This window comes from Heptranchias perlo, unplaced genomic scaffold, assembly GCF_035084215.1.
Source record: "Heptranchias perlo isolate sHepPer1 unplaced genomic scaffold, sHepPer1.hap1 HAP1_SCAFFOLD_156, whole genome shotgun sequence".
NCBI lineage: Eukaryota > Metazoa > Chordata > Chondrichthyes > Hexanchiformes > Hexanchidae > Heptranchias > Heptranchias perlo.
In genome coordinates this window covers 836,709-856,318 of record NW_027138817.1, presented here as the reverse complement: position 1 = coordinate 856,318, position 19,610 = coordinate 836,709, and the positions used below count along the sequence as shown (strand labels likewise).

Below are 19,610 nucleotides of genomic sequence, written 5' to 3'. Positions count from 1 at the left end.
CAGCGCTCCCTCAGTACTGCCCCTCCGACAGTGCAGCGCTCCCTCAGTACTGACCCTCCGACAGTGCAGCGCTCCCCCAGTACTGACCCTCCGACAGTGCAGCGCTCCCTCAGTACTGACCCTCCAACAGTGCAGCGCTCCCTCAGTACTGACCCTCCGACAGTGCAGCGCTCCCCCAGTACTGACCCTCCGACAGTGCAGCGCTCCCTCAGTACTGACCCTCCGACAGTGCAGCGCTCCCTCAGTACTGACCCTCCGATAGTGCGGCACAGTGCTAAGCAATCTCTCCCGTGTGAGGCCAGCCAAGTGCCCCGACACTTGTGGAGCCCGACACCAGCCAGAGTCAGTGCCTTCAGAGGAGGAAATACCGTCTCCTACTGTCTCATGTGAACTCAGCCAACGGCAGCAGGAAAAGTGTAGCTGGCTCAGTTTTACAGTCTCCCCCAGAGCTCTACACATAGTTGGACTCAGCCACCTGTAAACAGCCAATGTATCAAAGAGGAAGGGTGGTGGGGGTGGGGGTGGGGGAGGGGAGGTTGGTTTGTCTGTTTGGTGTTAACATCAATATTCATGGTGCATCAAAAATATCAGCACATGTCTTGCTGACAGAAGGAGAGATAGAGCCATCATTTTGTTTCTCTGTTCCCCAACCACCACCACCCATCCCCCGCTCCGTTCCATGCGAATCTTGAACAGGCTCGGTTTATTTCAAAGGGCATTGGTCGCAAAGATAACTTGGGGATTGGGACCCTCCTCCGATATGCACCCACACACACACACATGCATGCCCTCACATGCATGCGCAAACACATGTGCACACACACACGTGTACACACACGCGCACATGCGCCCACACACACACGCGCACACACACATGCGCCCACACACACGCACCCACACACACATGCATACACATAGATGCGTGCACACACATGCGCCCACACACACCCACACACATGAGTCCACACGCACGCGCACACATATGCGCCTGCACACACACACACACACACACACACGCGCAGAAGTGCACACACACATACACCCGCACACACGCGGGCGCACACACACCTATACACGCACACGCACACACGCGCGCACACAAACACATACACGTGTGCACACACACACACATATACACGCGCACACACACCCCACCCACCCCCACCCCGGGCCCCCCCTGCTGCGAAGGGCTTGAAACGAGCCAGAGGGGCTCTGCAGAAGAAAGGGATGTCCAAAATAGTGGGTTTCCCTCAACCCAGGAACCTGAGGGCCGCTTGCCTTCTCTGAAGCTGAGGGAATAGTCTCCTGACGGGCCCAGGCCTGAGAGTCTCCTGACGGGCCCAGGCCTGAGAGTCTCCTGACGGGCCCAGGCCTGAGAGTCTCCTGACGGGCCCAGGCCTGAGAGTCTCCTGACGGGCCCAGGCCTGAGAGTCTCCTGACGGGCCCAGGCCTGAGAGTCTCCTGACGGGCCCAGGCCTGAGAGTCTCCTGACGGGCCCAGGCCTGAGAGTCTCCTGACGGGCCCAGGCCTGAGAGTCTCCTGACGGGCCCAGGCCTGAGAGTCTCCTGACGGGCCCAGGCCTGAGAGTCTCCTGACAGGCCCAGGCGTGCCTAAACAGTCATAGTCCTGCCCTTCAGCCACAGGTTTTGAGAGCAGCTGCTGCAGTGGCCTGGTCTGCTGGGGTGGGGGAGGCAAGGGTGGGAGGAACCTGGAAGGTTGGGTGGGAGGGGAGGGGGGGAGATCCGAGCAGCGCCAAGAAACATTCAGGGAATCCACCACAGTCAGCAGTCAGCATGCCAAGCATACTTAAGCCACTTGAAATGTTACCAGGAAGGAACTTGGGCAGGAAGCCAGTCCTGTGAAGGGCCTGAGCCAGTGTGCGTCAGCCCCAGGCCAAAGTGTGTCAGCCCCAGGCCAGTGTGCGTCAGCCCCAGGCCAAAGTGTGTCAGCCCCAGGCCAGTGTGCGTCAGCCCCAGGCCAGTGTGTGTCAGCCCCAGGCCAAAGTGTGTCAGCCCCAGGCCAAAGTGTGTCAGCCCCAGGCCAGTGTGTGTCAGCCCCAGGCCAGTGTGTGTCAGCCCCAGGCCAGTGTGCGTCAGCCTCAGGCCAGTGTGCGTCAGCCCCAGGCCAAAGTGTTTCAGCCCCAGGCCAGTGTGTGTCAGCCCCAGGCCAAAGTGTGTCAGCCACAGGCCAATGTGTGTCAGCCTGAGGCCAGTGTGCGTCAGCCCCAGGCCAAAGTGTGTCAGCCCCAGACCAAAGTGTGTCAGCCACAGGCCAAAGTGTGTCAGCTCCAGGCCAAAGTGTGTCAGCCCCAGACCAAAGTGTGTCAGCCACAGGCCAAAGTGTGTCAGCCACAGGCCAAAGTGTGTCAGCTCCAGGCCAAAGTGTGTCAGCCCCAGGCCAGCGTGCGTCAGCCCCAGGCCAAAGTGTGTCAGCCCCAGACCAAAGTGTGTCAGCCCCAGACCAAAGTGTGTCAGCCACAGGCCAAAGTGTGTCAGCCACAGGCCAAAGTGTGTCAGCTCCAGGCCAAAGTGTGTCAGCCCCAGGCCAGCGTGCGTCAGCCCCAGGCCAAAGTGTGTCAGCCCCAGACCAAAGTGTGTCAGCCCCAGACCAAAGTGTGTCAGCCACAGGCCAATGTGTGTCAGCCCCAGGCCAGTGTGCGGCAGCCCCAGGCCAGTGTATGTCAGCGCCGAGCTGGCTGGGGCTGGAAGGCTGCACAGACCATCAGACATGTCGGTGAGGGTCACGGACCATCAGACATGTCGGTGAGGGTCACGGACCATCAGACATGTCGGTGAGGGTCACGGACCATCAGACATGTCGGTGAGGGTCCAAAGATCACACTTACTCCCTCTGGACAGAGAAACCCCATGTGTGAAAATCACTGGCTTTAGTGTGTCGGGAGAGCCTGCAGTTAAAGTAAAGACCTTCTATTTGACCTTCTGTTGATACTGGGCTGCCCCAGGATCACTGTTACACCGAGCTGCTTTCTGACAGGCACTGATGTTACATGAGACAACAGGCCTGTCACTGACACCCAGCTCTTGTCAGCAATGTTTGACCACCCTAGACTCAGGTTTCTCTCCCTCCCCCACCAGTTCTTACTACAGAACGACAGAGCCGATCCAGTTATTCCTCCTTACAGACTGGGGGCCGAGTGGTTCAAGGACAGCAGCCTGGGGCCTGGGGCAGAATCACAGCCTCTCACTGTTCATCTGTCCCAGTGCTTTTCTCAGAGTTTTTGGCTGCACTGCACCTCCCATTGACAGATCCAGTCCCTTGTGAACTATAAGCTGGGTCTTTACTCTCCAGTGTATGCACATTCCTGGATGGGACCCGGGAATATCCCGGCCTGTACGGATCAGTACGGACCGGGATGGGACCCGGGAATATCCCGGCCTGTACGGATCAGTACGGACCGGGATGGGACCCGGGAATATCCCGGCCTGTACGGATCAGTACGGACCGGGATGGGACCCGGGAATATCCCGGCCTGTACGGATCAGTATGGACCGGGATGGGACCCGGGAATATCCCGGCCTGTGCGGATCAGTACGGACCGGGATGGGACCCGGGAATATCCCGGCCTGTGCGGATCAGCACGGACCGGGATGGGACCCGGGAGTATCCCGGCCTGTGCGGATCAGCACGGACCGGGATGGGACCCGGGAGTATCCCGGCCTGTGCGGATCAGCACGGACCGGGATGGGACCCGGGAATATCCCGGCCTGTGCGGATCAGTACGGACCGGGATGGGACCCGGGAATATCCCGGCCTGTGCGGATCAGTACGGACCGGGATGGGACCCGGGAATATCCCGGCCTGTGCGGATCAGCACGGACCGGGGTGGGACCCGGGAATATCCCGGCCTGTAACGATCAGTACGGACCAGGATGGGACCCGGGAATATCCCGGCCTGTGCGGATCAGTACGGACCGGGATGGGACCCGGGAATATCCCGGCCTGTAACGATCAGTACGGACCAGGATGGGACCCGGGAATATCCCGGCCTGTGCGGATCAGCACGGACCGGGATGGGACCCGGGAGTATCCCGGCCTGTGCAGATCAGTACGGACCGGGATGGGACCCGGGAGTATCCCGGCCTGTGCAGATCAGTACGGACCGGGATGGGACCCGGGAGTATCCCGGCCTGTGCAGATCAGTACGGACCGGGATGGGACCCGGGAGTATCCCGGCCTGTAACGATCAGTACGGACCGGGATGGGACCCGGGAATATCCCGGCCTGTAACGATCAGTACGGACCGGGATGGGACCCGGGAGTATCCCGGCCTGTGCGGATCAGTACGGACCGGGATGGGACCCGGGAGTATCCCGGCCTGTGCGGATCAGTACGGACCGGGATGGGACCAGGGAGTATCCCGGCCTGTGCGGATCAGTACGGACCGGGATGGGACCCGGGAGTATCCCGGCCTGTGCGGATCAGTACGGACCGGGATGGGACCCGGGAGTATCCCGGCCTGTGCGGATCAGTACGGACCAGGATGGGACCCGGGAGTATCCCGGCCTGTGCGGATCAGCACGGACCGGGGTGGGACCCGGGAGTATCCCGGCCTGTGCGGATCAGTACGGACCGGGATGGGACCCGGGAGTATCCCGGCCTGTGCGGATCAGTACGGACCGGGATGGGACCCGGGAGTATCCCGGCCTGTGCGGATCAGTACGGACCGGGGTGGGACCCGGGAGTATCCCGGCCTGTGCGGATCAGGACGGACCGGGATGGGACCCGGGAATATCCCGGCCTGTGCGGATCAGCTACTCATGGAAAAACCCCATGAGCCAATAAAGCCATCCATCAGCAGACACTGCACCAAGGGAAAGATTGAGGACAGTCGTGTGTGTGCATTTTACAAGAGCTTGCTGTGAAAATGTTGCCTGAATGTCACCCATGACTAAAGGGTGAGCTGCGGGCACAGCTTTGGGGTGAAGCAACACAATCACTTCCTCAGCTTGAGGTAGAAAGCGATTAATGGGGATTCCCGAAACACTTCCTAGTCCGTGCCACGTTAGCCCATTTCAGCTGGGCTGGTAGAAGGGCTGTTAGAATTCTCCCCATTACCCCTGGGTTAGGGGAACAACAGCCAGGGCTCCTTCTCCTGATCACTATCCAGAGATCCCTGCTGGAATGCCGATATCAGGCGAGAACAGCAACTCGCTCGGCTGTGATGCTCCCCATGTTCAAATATGCTGCTGCCGCTGAGTGAGCAATGGACAGGGGCGAGGGACCAGTGGGTAGATGTTGACCTTAGAAACACCCTCCAGCTGGAGGCATTGGCAGTAAAATTCCACTGGAAATTCCCAAGAAAATGGGGCGGAGTGGCCAAATCAGATTCCAAGCCCAGTGTGTTTGGGCAAGGAGGGGAGGAGCTGTACTGAGAGCAGGTTTTGACTGACAGCACTCATACCTGGCCAGACAGCAGCTGCGTGGATTGTTCACTGAGATCCATCACTCCCTCACCCAGCTCGTGCTGGCTCAGTTTGCTGGACAATGCTTTCATGTTGTGCTCGAGCTTCTGGACGATATCAGCAGTTCTCTGCAACTTCCAGAATGGCAGCCTGATACAGAAGGAGCAAAAAATCAGAGGCTGCATTAAAAACAACCTCCCCATTTTAAACAGAGAGTTCGGGGAAAGAGGGGATCTAGGTATTAAAGAGAGGAAGAGGTCGGGGAAAGAGGGGAACTGGGTAGTAAAGAGAGAGAGAGGTCGGGGAAAGAGGGGAACTGGGTATTAAAGAGAGATAGAGGTCGGGGAAAGAGGGGAACTGGGTATTAAAGAGCGAGAGAGTTCGGGGAAAGAGGGGAACTGGGTATTAAAGAGAGAGAGAGGTCGGGGAAAGAGGGGAACTGGGTATTAAAGAGAGAGAGAGGTCGGGGAAAGAGGGGAACTGGGTATTAAAGAGAGAGAGAGGTCGGGGAAAGAGGGGAACTGGGTATTAAAGATGATGTGGAGATGCCGTTGAAACTTGATGTCTGTGTCGATATGCGTGATCTTCTTGGAGATCCTCTCCACTGTGAGCCGGCAGTTTGTGGTGTCGATAGTAGCCATGATGTGGAGCTGTGGAGAGGTCGGGGAAAGAGGGGAACTGGTTATGAAACAGAGAGCGGTCTGGAAAAGAGGGCTAACTGGGTATTAAACAGAGAGAGAGAAGTCGGGGAAAGAGGGGAACTGGGTATTAAAGAGAGAGAGAGGTCGGGGAAAGAGGGGAACTGGGTATTAAAGAGAGAGAGAGGTCGGGGAAAGAGCGGAATTGGGTATTAAAGAGAGAGAGAGGTCGGGGAAAGAGCGGAATTGGGTATTAAAGAGACAGAGAGAGTGTCGAGGAAAGAGGGGAACTGGGTATAGGAACATAGGAACATAGGAACAGGAGTAGGCCATTCAGCCCCTCATGCCTGCTCCGCCATTTGATAAGATCAGGCCGATCTGTGATCTAGCTCCATATACCTGCCTTTGGCCCATATCCCTTAATACCTTTGGTTGCCAAAAAGCTATCTATCTTACATTTAAATTTAGCAATTGAGTTAGTATCAATTGCCGTTTGCTGAAGAGAGTTCCAAACTTCTACAACCCTTTGTGTGTAGAAATGTTTTCTAATCTCGCTCCTGAAAGGCCTGGCTCTAATTTTTAGACTGTGCCCCCTACTCCTAGAATCCCCAACCAGCGGAAATAGTTTCTCTCTATCCACCCTATCCGTTCCCCTGAATATCTTATAAACTTCGATCAGATCACCCCTTAACCTTCGAAACTCGAGAGAATACAACCCCAATTTGTGTAACCTCTCCTCGTAACTTAACCCTTGAAGTCCGGGTATCATTCTAGTAAACCTACGCTGCACTCCCTCCAAGGCCAATATGTCCTTCCGAAGGTGCGGTGCCCAGAACTGCTCACAGTACTCCAGGTGCGGTCTAACCAGGGTTTTGTATAGCTGCAGCATAACCTCTGCCCCCTTGTACTCCAGTCCTCTGGATATAAAGGCCAGCATTCCATTAGCCTTTTTGATTATTTTCTGCACCTGTTCATGACACTTCAATGATCTATGTACCTGAACCCCTAAGTCCCTTTGGACATCCACTGTTCTTAACTTTTTACCATTTAGAAAGTACCCTGTTCTATCCTTTTTTGATCCAAAGTGGATGACCTCACATTTGTCAACATTGAATTCCATTTGCCACAGTTTTGCCCATTCACCTAATCTATCAATATCCCTTTGTAATTTTATGTTTTCATCTACACTGCTTACAATGTCACCAATCTTTATGATGTGGAGATGCAGGTGATGACCTTCGATCCAGACCTTCAAAGCATCCTACGCGCTCTCATCCCACATACTCCCCGCGTGGGAGACTTCTACTGCCTCCCAAAGATACACAAAGCCAACACACCCGGACGTCCTATCGTATCAGGCAACGGAACCCTGCGTGAGAACCTCTCTGGATACGTCGAGGGCATCCTGAAACCCATCGTACAGGGAACCCCCAGCTTCTGTCGCGACACTACAGACTTCCTACAAAAACTCAGTACCCACGGACCAGGAACCAGGAACACTTCTCACCACGATAGACGTCTCGGCACTCTACACCAGTATCCCCCACGATGACGGCATCGCTGCAACAGCATCAATACTCAACACCAACAACAGCCAATCTCCAGACGCCATCCTACAACTCATCCGCTTCATCCTGGATCACAATATCTTCACCTTCGATAACCAGTTCTTTACCCAAACACACGGAACAGCCATGGGGACCAAATTCGCACCCCAATACGCCAACATTTTCATGCACAAGTTCGAGCAGGACTTCTTCACTGCACAGGACCTCCAACCAACACTATACACCAGATACATCAACGACATTTTCTTTCTATGGACCCACGGCGAAGAATCACTGAAGAGACTACACGATAACATCAACAAGTTCCATCCCACCATCAAGCTCACCATGGACTACTCCTCAGAATCGGTTTCTTTCTTGGACACACGAATCTCCATCAAAGACGGGCACCTCAGCACCTCACTCTACCACAAGCCCACGGACAACCTCACGATGCTCCACTTTTCCAGCTTCCACCCTAACCATGTCAAAGAGGCCATCCCCTATGGACAGGCCCTGCGAATACACAGGATCTGCTCAGACGAGGAGGAACGCGATGGACACCTACAGACGCTGAAAGACGCCCTCGTAAGAACGGGATATGACGCTCAACTCGTCGATCGACAGTTCTGACGGGCCACAGCGAAAAATCGCATAGACCTCCTCAGAAGACTAACACGGGATGCAACCAACAGAGTACCCTTCGTCGTCCAGTACTTCCCCGGAACGAAGAAACTACGCCATGTTCTCCGCAGCCTTCAACATGTCATCGATGACGACGAACACCTCGCTAAGGCCATCCCCACACCTCCACTACTCGCCTTCAAACAGCCACCCAACCTCAAACAGACCATCGTTCGCAGCAAATTACCCAGCTTTCAGGAGAACAGCGTCCACGACACCACACAACCCTGCTACGGTAACCTCTGCAAGACATGCCAGATCATCGACACAGATACCGCCATCACACGAGAGAACACCACCCACCAGGTACATGGTTCATACTCCTGTGACTCGGCCAACGTTGTCTACCTCATACGTTGCAGGAAAGGATGCCCCGGAGCATGGAGACCATGCAGACACTGCGACAACGGATGAACGGACACTGCGCAACAATCGCCAGACAGGAGGGTTCCCTCCCAGTCGGGGAACACTTCAGCAGTCAAGGACATTCAGCCACCGATCTTCGGGTAAGCGTACTCCAAGGCGGCCTTCGAGACACACGACAACGCAAAATCGTCGAGCAGAAATTGATAGCCAAGTTCCGCAGCCATGAGGACAGCCTCAACCGGGATCTTGGGTTCATGTCACGCTACACGTAACCCCACCAGCGAATAAAAGTTATCTGTCTTTAATTCAACGGGTCATTTTCTGTCTTTCTCTTCCTTTTGGATGTTCCTCCCTCTCTCTCTGTTTTGTGTTCTGGCTGTTTGTATATTCGGTGGTCCTGTAGGTAACACCTCTCTGTCTGAACACTTTGATTGCCTTGACAACGGGCAGTTGGAAAGATTATCTGTAATCACCAGGTATTGTTCTCTGACTATAAATGCGAAAGGTTCAAGGATTTCCTGACATTCACCTGACGAAGGAGGAAGCCTCCGAAAGCTTGTGATTTTCAAATAAAATTGTTGGACTATAACCTGGTGTTGTAAGATTGTTTACACCAATCTTTATGTCATCGGCAAACTTAGATATGAGACTTTCTATGCCTTCATCTAAGTCGTTAATAAATATTGTGAATAATTGAGGCCCCAAGACAGATCCCTGCGGGACTCCACTAGTCACATCCTGCCAATGTGAGTACCTATCCATTATCCCTACTCTCTGTCACCTTTCGCTCAGCCTATTTTCTAACCAAGTCCGTACTTTTCCCTCGATTCCATGGGCTTCTATCTTAGCTAACAGTCTCTTATGTGGGACCTAATCAAATGCCTTCTGGAAGTCCATATAAATAACATCCATTGACATTCCCCTGTCCACTACTTTAGTCACCTCTTCAAAAAATTCAATCAGGTTTGACAGGCACGACCGACCTTTCACAAATCCATGCTGGGTCTCTCTGATTAACTGAAAATTCTCGAGGTGTTCAGTCACCCTATCCTTAATTATAGACTCCAGTATTTTCCCCACAACAGTTGTTAGGCTAACTGGTCTATAATTCCATGGTTTCCATCTCCTTTCTTAAAAAGCGGAGTGACATGTGCAATTTTCCAATCTAGACGGACAGTTCCTGAATCTAGAGAACTTTGAAAGATTATAGTTCGGGCATCTGCAATGTGCTCACCTACTTCCTTTAAAACCCTGGGATGGAAATCATCTGGTCCTGGGGATTTGTCACTCTTTTGTGCTATTATTTTCTTCATTGCTGCTGCTTTACTTATGTTAATTTTATCGAGTCCCTGTCCCCGATTCAGTATTAGTTTTCTTGGGATTTCCGGCATGCTATCCTGTTTTTCGACTGTAAATACTGACGCAAAGTAATTTTTCAACATGTCCGCCATTTCCCCATTGTCAATGACAATATCCCCACTTTCAGTTTTTAAGGGGCCAACACTGCTCCTGACCACCCTCTTTTTCCTAATATAACTAATATTAAAGAGAGAGGTCGGGGAAAGAGGGGAACTGAGTATTAAAGAGATAGTGAGGTCAGGGAAAGAGGGGAACTGGGTATTAAAGAGAGAGAGAGGTCGTGGAAAGAGGGGAACTGGGTATTAAAGAGAGAGTGAGGTCGGGGAAAGAGGGGAACTGGGGATTAAAGAGAGAGAGGTCAGGGAAAGAGGGGAACTGGGTATTAAAGAGAGAGAGAGGTCGTGGAAAGAGGGGAACTGGGTATTAAAGAGAGAGAGGTCGGGGAAAGAGGGGAACTGGGGATTAAAGAGAGGGAGAGGTCGGGGTCGTACTAGGTTGACAGTGGATGGAAGTGTTGCTTCTTACCGCAGGATGCTGGTGTCTGGGAGAGCAGGCTGGGCTTCAGGAATCAGAATTCCTACTTGCTGGTGGACTGATGTGAGGCTGTCGCTGACACACATAGTGTAGCTCAGAGGTACCATCTCAGCACTGGGTGCGATCCCCAGGCACAGCCGCTTCCTGCTATCGATGCCAACTTGCAACGGGACCTCCTGCTGAACCCGGACGGCCACGCCTAACGGGGAGAGGCACACATAAAGTAACGGGGGTAGAAACAGATCTCCTCCTCCCCATCCCCCACCCTCTGCCATTACTGCTGACTCACTGCCGGGGTATAATCCCACTGCCACCAGCCTCACTCCAGTGGCACTCCTCACGGGTGAGTGGCCGGCCAGATCTTCGACTGTAGGGGGCATTACAGACTGTCCTCACCCGATGGGAGTCAGTGATGAGCAGCAGGAATTCTAGCTGACCTTAGTCAGCCCAGGGTCACAGGTCACAGCCCAACAGCACAGGGCCTGGGCTCAAATCTGGGACCTTGCTTGCCTGCATGACTCGGTTATTGACTGCCTTAACCAGAGGGGAACCTCCACACCCTCTGTGACCTGCCAGATGAATGGTTTGGATTCAGTGTATCATGTCTGTAGTTCCAAGAAAGCCACACAAGCTGGAGGGCCCATCAGGCCAGTCCCCTTCCCATTCGGCACTCTCTCATACTTGGTTTGCAGACTGTGACCTGTGCTTGTTGGAGGTTATGTCAACTCTGTGTACCGTACATCTCTCTCCCCCACCCCACCCCACTCTGTCAGGAACTGCTGAAAACTCTCACATTTCTCTGTCTCATATCACCTGACCTGACTCGAATCTCACTGAAGCCAAGTGTGGGCAGCAGTTGTCCTGATTTGAGGAGCCCAGGGAGGCAGATGCAGCCTGAAAATGTCGACACAGCTCATTCAAATAGAAACCAAACACACACAGCCATGATGGTATGTCTTGAACATTTATGTAACAGACAAGGACAGGGACTCCCCATGTGCGAGCCAGGTGTTACTCTCCTGTCTTGTCGGGCACTCTGCAGGTTTCTCACTCTCCCAATAACTCAGCCAAGTGCTTGTTCTTAGTGTGTCAAATGGAGGGGGGGTGATTCACAGCTGAGCCTGATCCTGCCCCCCGCCACACACACACACACACACACACACACACGCACACGCGTACACACACACACGCACACACGCACACACACACGTACACACACACACACCCCCTCACACACACGTACGTTGCCCAGCAGTGCTGATCAGCAGGACCTCCTGCCTGATATTTATTCCGCACCCCCCCACCTGCCCCCGCCGCTGCTGCTCCAGATAAGATCGACTGACTCCACACATTTGTAAACAATTGTTTACAATTGTCAACCCCAGTCCATCACCGGCATCTCCACATCATGACTCCACACAGACTGGGGATGTGAGCTGGGATTTCTATGGACGGAGGGGCCCAGTTGCACACCTGGCAAAGCATTTCCCAACTGAGGCCCCACAGGGAGCTCCGAGCCTCAAGTCCCCCAGCTGTGTAACTTGCTAAAATAACATCACTCGACATAATCTAGGCAACGTGGTCAAGGGGTCTGTCAATAGGAGCCAACTGACCCTGGCCGTCATGGTTTCAGGGAAATGGGATATCCCCTTGAGACCCAGCCTTCTCAATTAAAAGCTCGGAGTCTTCCTTCTTCCACCCTGCCAGACCCCAGCTCAATATCAAATGTCCCAAATTAGCGGGAAGCTAGTGGACTCATGAACCCACAGCTGTTGGTCAGTGTGTTGGGTCCTAAAGCCTGTCCAGTTTGAATACTGTGTGGGTCGTCCCATGATATTGCAGTGAGCTGCATTCACAGGGCTCAGAGATGGGGCCCCAACTCCCCAGCAGGTACATCACAGTAAGGGTGGCTTCCCACCAGGAGTGTGGGAAAGTGGGAGCCATTCCCCCATTGATTGTTCAACACTTCCTTTGTCTTAGCTTGTGAGCTAGTCAGGGACAGATTGAACTAAGAATTCAGGAGCTATTCCTTTACACAGAGAGTGGTGAGAATGTGGAACTCACTGCCACATGGAGTGGTTGAAGCAGATAGCATCGATGCATTAATGGGGAGGATTGATGCACACATGAGGGATATGGGACAGGGTGGGAAGAGTGGGAGGAGGCTTGTTTGGAGTATTAACACCGGCACAGACCAGTTGGGCCCCATGGCCTGTTTCTGTGCTGTAGATTTGATGTAAATCTGCATAATGGCAGGAAAGCACCAGAGAAATCACTGTCTGGGAACAGAATATATTAATAACAAATTTAACTGTACTTTTAATAAGAGATTGATTTCTGAATTCTAAGAGGAAAATACACAACCTAATGAAGTCAAGAGACATTTGGGCCCCGATATTAACAGGGAGGCGGGATGGCAGCGGGAGGACGATTGGGCGCGTGGGTAACCCGCCCAATAAAATCCGTCCGTCCCCTGCGCGATCGCGGGTAAATTGGAGCCACTTGACATGGCTTCCGGGTTTGCCGTCCGAAAGCTGCGCAGTGGGCGGACTGCACACCCGCATCACAGGCTGTCAGCTGGAGGAGCTCTATTTAAGGGGGCAGTCCTCCAATGGCTGCTCCTGGAGCAAACACCCACAGACTACAATGGAGCAGCACGGGGGAAAGGCTGCTCCTAGATTTAGTGATGCCTCACTCCAGGTACTACTGGATGGGGTGAGGAGGAGGAGGGATGTGTTTTACCCGGCAGATGGGAGGAAGTGGCCTGCCTCAGCCACCAAGAAGGCCTGGCTCGAGGTGGCAGAGGAGGTCACCAGCAGCAGCAACGTCTCCCGCATCTGGATCCAGTGCAGGAAGCATTTCAATGACCGAACTAGGTCAGTCAAAGTGAGTACACTTACTCATTCTCCTACACTCCGTCTTCCACATCACCGCCCCCACCCCACAACTCATTCTACACTGCCAACACTACTCTATCACATCACTCCTCACACCCACTCAAGGCTCATCCTCAACTTACCTGCACTTCCTCATCACTTCCTCACCTCCCCAGTACTCATCCCACCACTACCACTCAACCCAATCCTCATACAATGTCATGGCTCTGTCTCATACCCTCTGATGCATTTCTTTCACGGTCAGCCGAACCCAAACCAATGCATTCATCGGTTGGCCACGTCACCATCACCCTCACTCACTCACACGTCTACTTTCTCCCCTTATAGGAGAAAAGAGAGCCCAGAATGGACGGGAGAGGGCGAGGACCAGAGGGGTCCACAACGGATAGTCGTCCTCACAGACGCGGAGCAGGAGGCGCTGGAGCTGAGCCGCACCTCGAGTGCCTGTCCGTCGGGGACGCTGAGACTGGCACCCGACAAACGTCTGGTGACACAACTTTAACATTCAGCACACACAGTATGAATTGATGTTAACATACCTCACCATCTTCAGCACCTCAGTATGCTCATCGCAACATGACACATCTGTGATCATGCTTAATATTGCCTTCTGTTCTCTTACAGGGCCTTCAGCGACTGCTGTGACGGCAGAGGGCGATTCCTCAGAGGACCTATCTGCCTCTGATGGCAGGGGCAGCTGTGGAGAGTCTGCATGGTGGGAGCACTCTTCTCCAGGCTCTGCTCAGCTGGACACAGATGCTGAACCCTGGGGGCCATCCTTTAAAAGGAGAATGATGGAGGGACAGCAGCACATTTGCGAGGTGCTGGAACAGGTGCCACGCGCACTCTCCACAATCGCGCAGAGGAAGGAGGCATCAGTAGAATGGTGGCACAGGTACAGGAAGGAATCTCTGAGATAGTGTCACAGGGACGTGAGGGCATCTCTGACATACTGTTGCGGGTAAGTGCCGGAATGTCTGCGATGGAGGGAAGGCTATCCTCCATGGAGCTTCAAGCACGGCTCACAAATGAGTCCATTCAGGACCTGACAATGGCCGTTCGGACTCAGGGTGAACAACATTCTGCCTTAAACAGGCAGGCAGATACACTAGCACTGGCCTTACAAGGCATCACACATGTCCTCCAAACTGTTGTCCAGCAGAGTGGTAGGAGTGGTGTGGGCCTAGCCCAGGGGAGGGATGATGGTGAAAGGGGACATGGAAGTGGGGACGCCACTCAAAGCGTCCTCCATGTTTCACCCATTGCCCCCTCTCAACCAGTACCCGCAATGCTGCCTCCTCTCCAGGTGGCCGAGTCTGCCCCTGCACAGGTGCAGGTGGAGCAGTCTCTGGAGGGGCCCTCACAGGCATCAAAACCCAGAGAGCGTAGGCCCAAAACATCTAATCAGTCAGAGCATGAACAAGAGCAGCCCGCCACTACCTCTGCTGCAGCCACTGGGGAAGCACCACGTAGGAGTAGTCGGAGGAGAAAGGCGAAGGTTTTGTGAGCACAAAGGGGATGCACAAGGGTGTTTGACGGTTAGTCATGTTTTTTTATTTATATTTGCTTTTTGTTAAATGCACATTAAATATTATTATTGTCACCACTACTGCCATGTCTTGGTCATGCTTGACTGGCTTCTATAATAGGGCCCTTTCATGAGATTCACCATGAGCGCCCACATTTAACACCACCCATTGGGTCACTCTACAGTGGGTGTATGTGTAGTTGCGGGCCTGTCTTGTGCAGGGAGGGGTGGGGGAGGTCGCTGGTGTGGGCGCTGCTCTGTCCAGGTGGTGAGAGGACTGGACTCTTCACACTGTCTCATGTTAGGAGAACCGTTCACATATCAGTGACTCACTGGCCTCACGAGCAGCCAGGTGCTCTGCCCATGGGTTGCTCCTCCTCCTCCTCCTCCTCAATGTGGGTGGCAGATGTGGATGGGGCCTCCTCCAGCAGCACCCCTCTGTTGTGCCATGTTGTGCAGGGCACAACACACGACTATAATGCGTCCCACTCTGTCTGGTGAGTATTGGAGCGCTCCCTCAGAATGATCAAGGCGCCTGAAGCGTATCTTGAGCAGCCCTATAGCCTGCTCAATTGTAGACCTGGTAGCGATGTGGCTGTCGTTATATCGACACTGTTGCTCAGTGATGGGTTTCTCAGAGGTGTCATGAGCCACGTGTGCAGGGGCTATCCCTTGTCCCCGAGGAGCCAGCCCTTAAAGGTGTTCGGTGCGTGGAAGAGGGGCGGGATGTTGGACTCCCGGATGACGAAGGAATCGTGGCAGCTGCCAGGGTATCTGGCGCACACGTGAAAGAATCTCTTGCGGTGGTCACAGATGAGCTGAGTGTTGATGGAGTGATAGCCCTTCCTGTTGATGAACAGTTCTGGCTCGTGTGGAGGTGCTCGTATTGCTATATGGATGCAATCGATTACACCCTGTACCCGTGGGAAGCCAGCCACAGCGTGGAATCCCACTGCCCTCTCCGTATGGCTGAGGTCATCCATGGGAAGTTGATGTAGTGCGAGGCCCTGCGAAACAAGCCGTCGGTGACCTGCCTTAGGCACTTGTGTACAGACAACTGAGAGACCCCGGCGATGTCCCTGGTGGCACCCTGGAATGATCCGGGGGTGAAGAAGTTGAGGGCAGTGCTGACTTTGACAGCGACGGGTAAGGAGATGCTGCTCGGCCCAGCCGGGAGCAGCTCGGCATGAAGGAGGCTGCAGATGTCTGCGACTACCTGGCGACTGAGTCTGAGCCTCCGTATGCACTGCTCCTCAGAGAGGTCCAGGAAGCTGATCCTCGGTCTGTAGACCCTGTGGTGAGGGTAGTGCCTCCTGCGACATTGCTCTCTCTGTTGCCCTCTGTGCTCTTGTGCAGGTCCCTGTGGCGCAGCACTGTGTGGTGGAGCTCCACGTGGCGGAGGTGGACGCCTGGCGAGGCTGGTGATGTTGCTCATCCTTGGATGAAGTGGTGAATGCAGCCATGGCGCCCCCCGCCACCCCCCCATCCTGATGGTGTGAGTTTGAGAGGGTCCGAAAAGTAGGTAAATATGTTTGCACAGCAGAGTTTTGGGTGGAAAGTAAGAATTTTGAGTGGAAACACAAAGATCTTGCAGCCAAAACTTTGTCTGAAATAACAGAGTGCCCTGCTACAATAAATTACGTTTTCTTCCCACCTGTCAAATAAGCATCTGAATCTCCCACTGGCTGCTGGCTGAAACACGTCTGCCCCAACAGGGAGTGTTTCCCACAGCACGGGAAACACGCTGAGGATCCTTCACAATCGCACCCCTGCCAAAATGTCGAATCAATCAAGTAGTTCAAGTACCTCAACTATCTGACAAACTATGCAAATGATCATCCCGCCGGCTTTAATTGCCGGTGGGACTCCCGCATGCGGGAGGTGTACGCTCACCCGGACGCATCACTGGGGAACCCGGAAATCAGCGGGTTGGAGCCGGGCTCCAAACCCGCTCGGCATTTTAGCGATTTTCAGAGCCCCCCGCCCCCCAACGCTCCCACTCCTTCACCCGAAAATTGGCCTCTTGGTGAGGCCAAGTGCTCAGTGAAGTTCTTTACATGTGCACTCCTTTTGTCTCTAGCGTGTCATTACAGGAAGTAAATAAAAGTGAGTCTGTTTTGATTAGTTGGCAAGAATATCATAATTATCTTTATTCTGGAATGTTGGCCTTTATCACAAGGGAGCCGGAATACAAAGAGGTGGAAGTTATGCTTTAGTCATATAAAGCTCTGGTCAGACCCCACCTGGAGTATTGTGTTCAGTTCTGGGCACCGCACCTCAGGAAGGATATATTGGCCTTGGAGGAGGTGTAACGCAGATTTACCAGAACGATATCGGGGCTAAAAGGGTTAAATTACGAGGCCAGGTTGCCTGAACGTGGCTTGTATTCCCTTGAGTATAGAAGATTAAGAGTTGATCCAATTAAGGTGTTTAAGAACTTGATAGATACAGAGAAACTATTTTCTTTGGTGGGAACGTCCAGAATAAGGAGCCATGACCAGCAAATTAGAGTGAGGCGAATCAGGCATCAGAAAGCGCATCTTCACACAAAGGGTAGTGGAAATCTGGAACTCTCTCCCCAAAAAGATGTTGAGGCTGGGGGTCAATTGAAAATTTAAAAACTGAGATGGATAGATATGTGTTAGACAAACGTATTAAGGGTTATGGCAGGTAAAAGGAGTTTAGACACAGATCATCTATGATCCAATTGAGTAGCGGAACAGGATCAATGAGGTTTATGTCCCAATCCTCTTGTTATGATTATTCTAAACTGGACACCAAGAGCATATTGATAGGGTCATTATTTACACTGGGGTAAGGGGGAGTCCATTGATGGGTCATTATTTACACTGGAGTAAGGGGGAGTCCATTGATGGGTCATTATTTACACTGGGGTAAGGGGGAGTCCATTGATGGGTCATTATTTACACTGGGGTAAGGGGGAGTCCATTGATGGGTCATTGTTTACACTGGGGTAAGGGGGAGTCCATTGATGGGATATTATTTACACTGGGGTAAGGGGGAGTCCATTGATGGGATATTATTTACATTGGGGTAAGGGGGAGTCCATTGATGGGGTATTATTTACACTGGGGTAAGGGGAGTCGATTGATGGGATATTATTTACACCGGGCGGGGTAAGGGGGAGACAATTGATGTGTCATTATTTACTCTAGGGTGAGGGAGAGTCCATTGATGGGTCAGTAATTACTCTGGGGTAAGGGAGAATCCACTGATGGGACATTATTTACACTAGGATAAGGGGGAGTCTATTGAAGGGACTTTATTTATACTGGGGAAAGGGGGAGTCCATTGATTGGACATTATTTACACTGGGGTAAGGGGGAGTCCATTGAAGGGACTTTATTTGTGCTGGGGTAAGGGGGAGTCCATTGATTGGACATGATTTACACTGGGTTAAGGGCGAGCCCACTGATGGGACATTATTTACACTGGGGTAAGGGGGAGTCTATTGATGGGACATTATTTACACTGGGGTAAGTGAGAGTGCATTGATGGGTCATTAATTACTCTGGGGTAAGGGAGAGTCCATTGATGGGTCATTAATTACTCTGGGGGAAGTGAGAGTCCATTGATGTGTCAGTAATTACTCTGGGGTAAGGGAGAGTCCATTGATGTGTCAGTAATTACTCTGGGGTAAGGGAGAGTCCATTGATGGGTCATTAATTACTCTGGGGTAAGTGAGAGTGCAATGATGGGTCATTAATTACTCTGCGGTAATGGAGAGTCCATTGATGGGTAATTAATTACTCTGGGGTAAGGGAGAGTCCATTGATGGGTCATTAATTACTCTGGGATAAGGGAGAGTCCATTGATGTGTCATCAATTACTCTGGGGTAAGGGAGAGTCCATTGATGGGTCATTAATTACTCTGGGGTAAGTGAGAGTCCATTGATGGGTCATCAATTACTCTGGGGTAAGGGAGAGTCCATTGATGTGTCATCAGTTACTCTGGGGTAAGGGAGAGTCCATTGATGGGATATTATTTACACTGGGGTAGGGGGAGTCCACTGATGGGATATTATTTACACTGGGGTAAGGGGGAGTCCATTGATTGGACATTATTTACACTGGGGTAAGGGGAGTCCATTGATGGGATATTATTTACACTGGGGTAAGGGGGAGTCCACTGATGGGATATTATTTACACTGGGGTAAGGGGGAGTCCACTGATGGGATATTATTTACACTAGGATAAGGGGGAGTCTATTGAAGGGACTTTATTTATACTGGGGAAAGGGGGAGTCCATTGATTGGACATTATTTACACTGGGGTAAGGGGGAGTCCATTGAAGGGACTTTATTTATACTGGGGTAAGGGGGAGTCCATTGATTGGACATGATTTACACTGGGTTACGGGCGAGCCCACTGATGGGACATTATTTACACTGGGGTAAGGGGGAGTCTATTGATGGGACATTATTTACACTGGGGTAAGTGAGAGTGCATTGATGGGTCATTAATTACTCTGGGGTAAGGGAGAGTCCATTGATGGGTCATTAATTACTCTGGGGTAAGGGAGAGTCCATTGATGGGTCATCAATTACTCTGGGGTAAGGGAGAGTCCATTGATGGGTCATTAATTACTCTGGGGTAAGGGAGAGTCCATTGA

At 52.7% G+C, this 19,610-nt stretch overlaps 1 protein-coding gene across 3 annotated transcripts in view; it reads right to left on the bottom strand.

Moving 5' to 3' along the window:
* Window positions 1-19,610, bottom strand: part of LOC137309260 (SITS-binding protein-like) — a 208,605-nt gene that overhangs the window by 112,257 nt on the left and 76,738 nt on the right. For all 3 annotated transcript variants that reach the window (XM_067977522.1, XM_067977524.1, XM_067977523.1), the window contains exons 3-4: window positions 10,543-10,750; window positions 5,423-5,573 (exon numbers count right to left, since the gene is read on the bottom strand). In XM_067977522.1, the coding sequence (XP_067833623.1) occupies window positions 5,423-5,573; window positions 10,543-10,750 (359 nt within the window). The remainder of the gene's footprint in view (window positions 1-5,422; window positions 5,574-10,542; window positions 10,751-19,610) is intronic.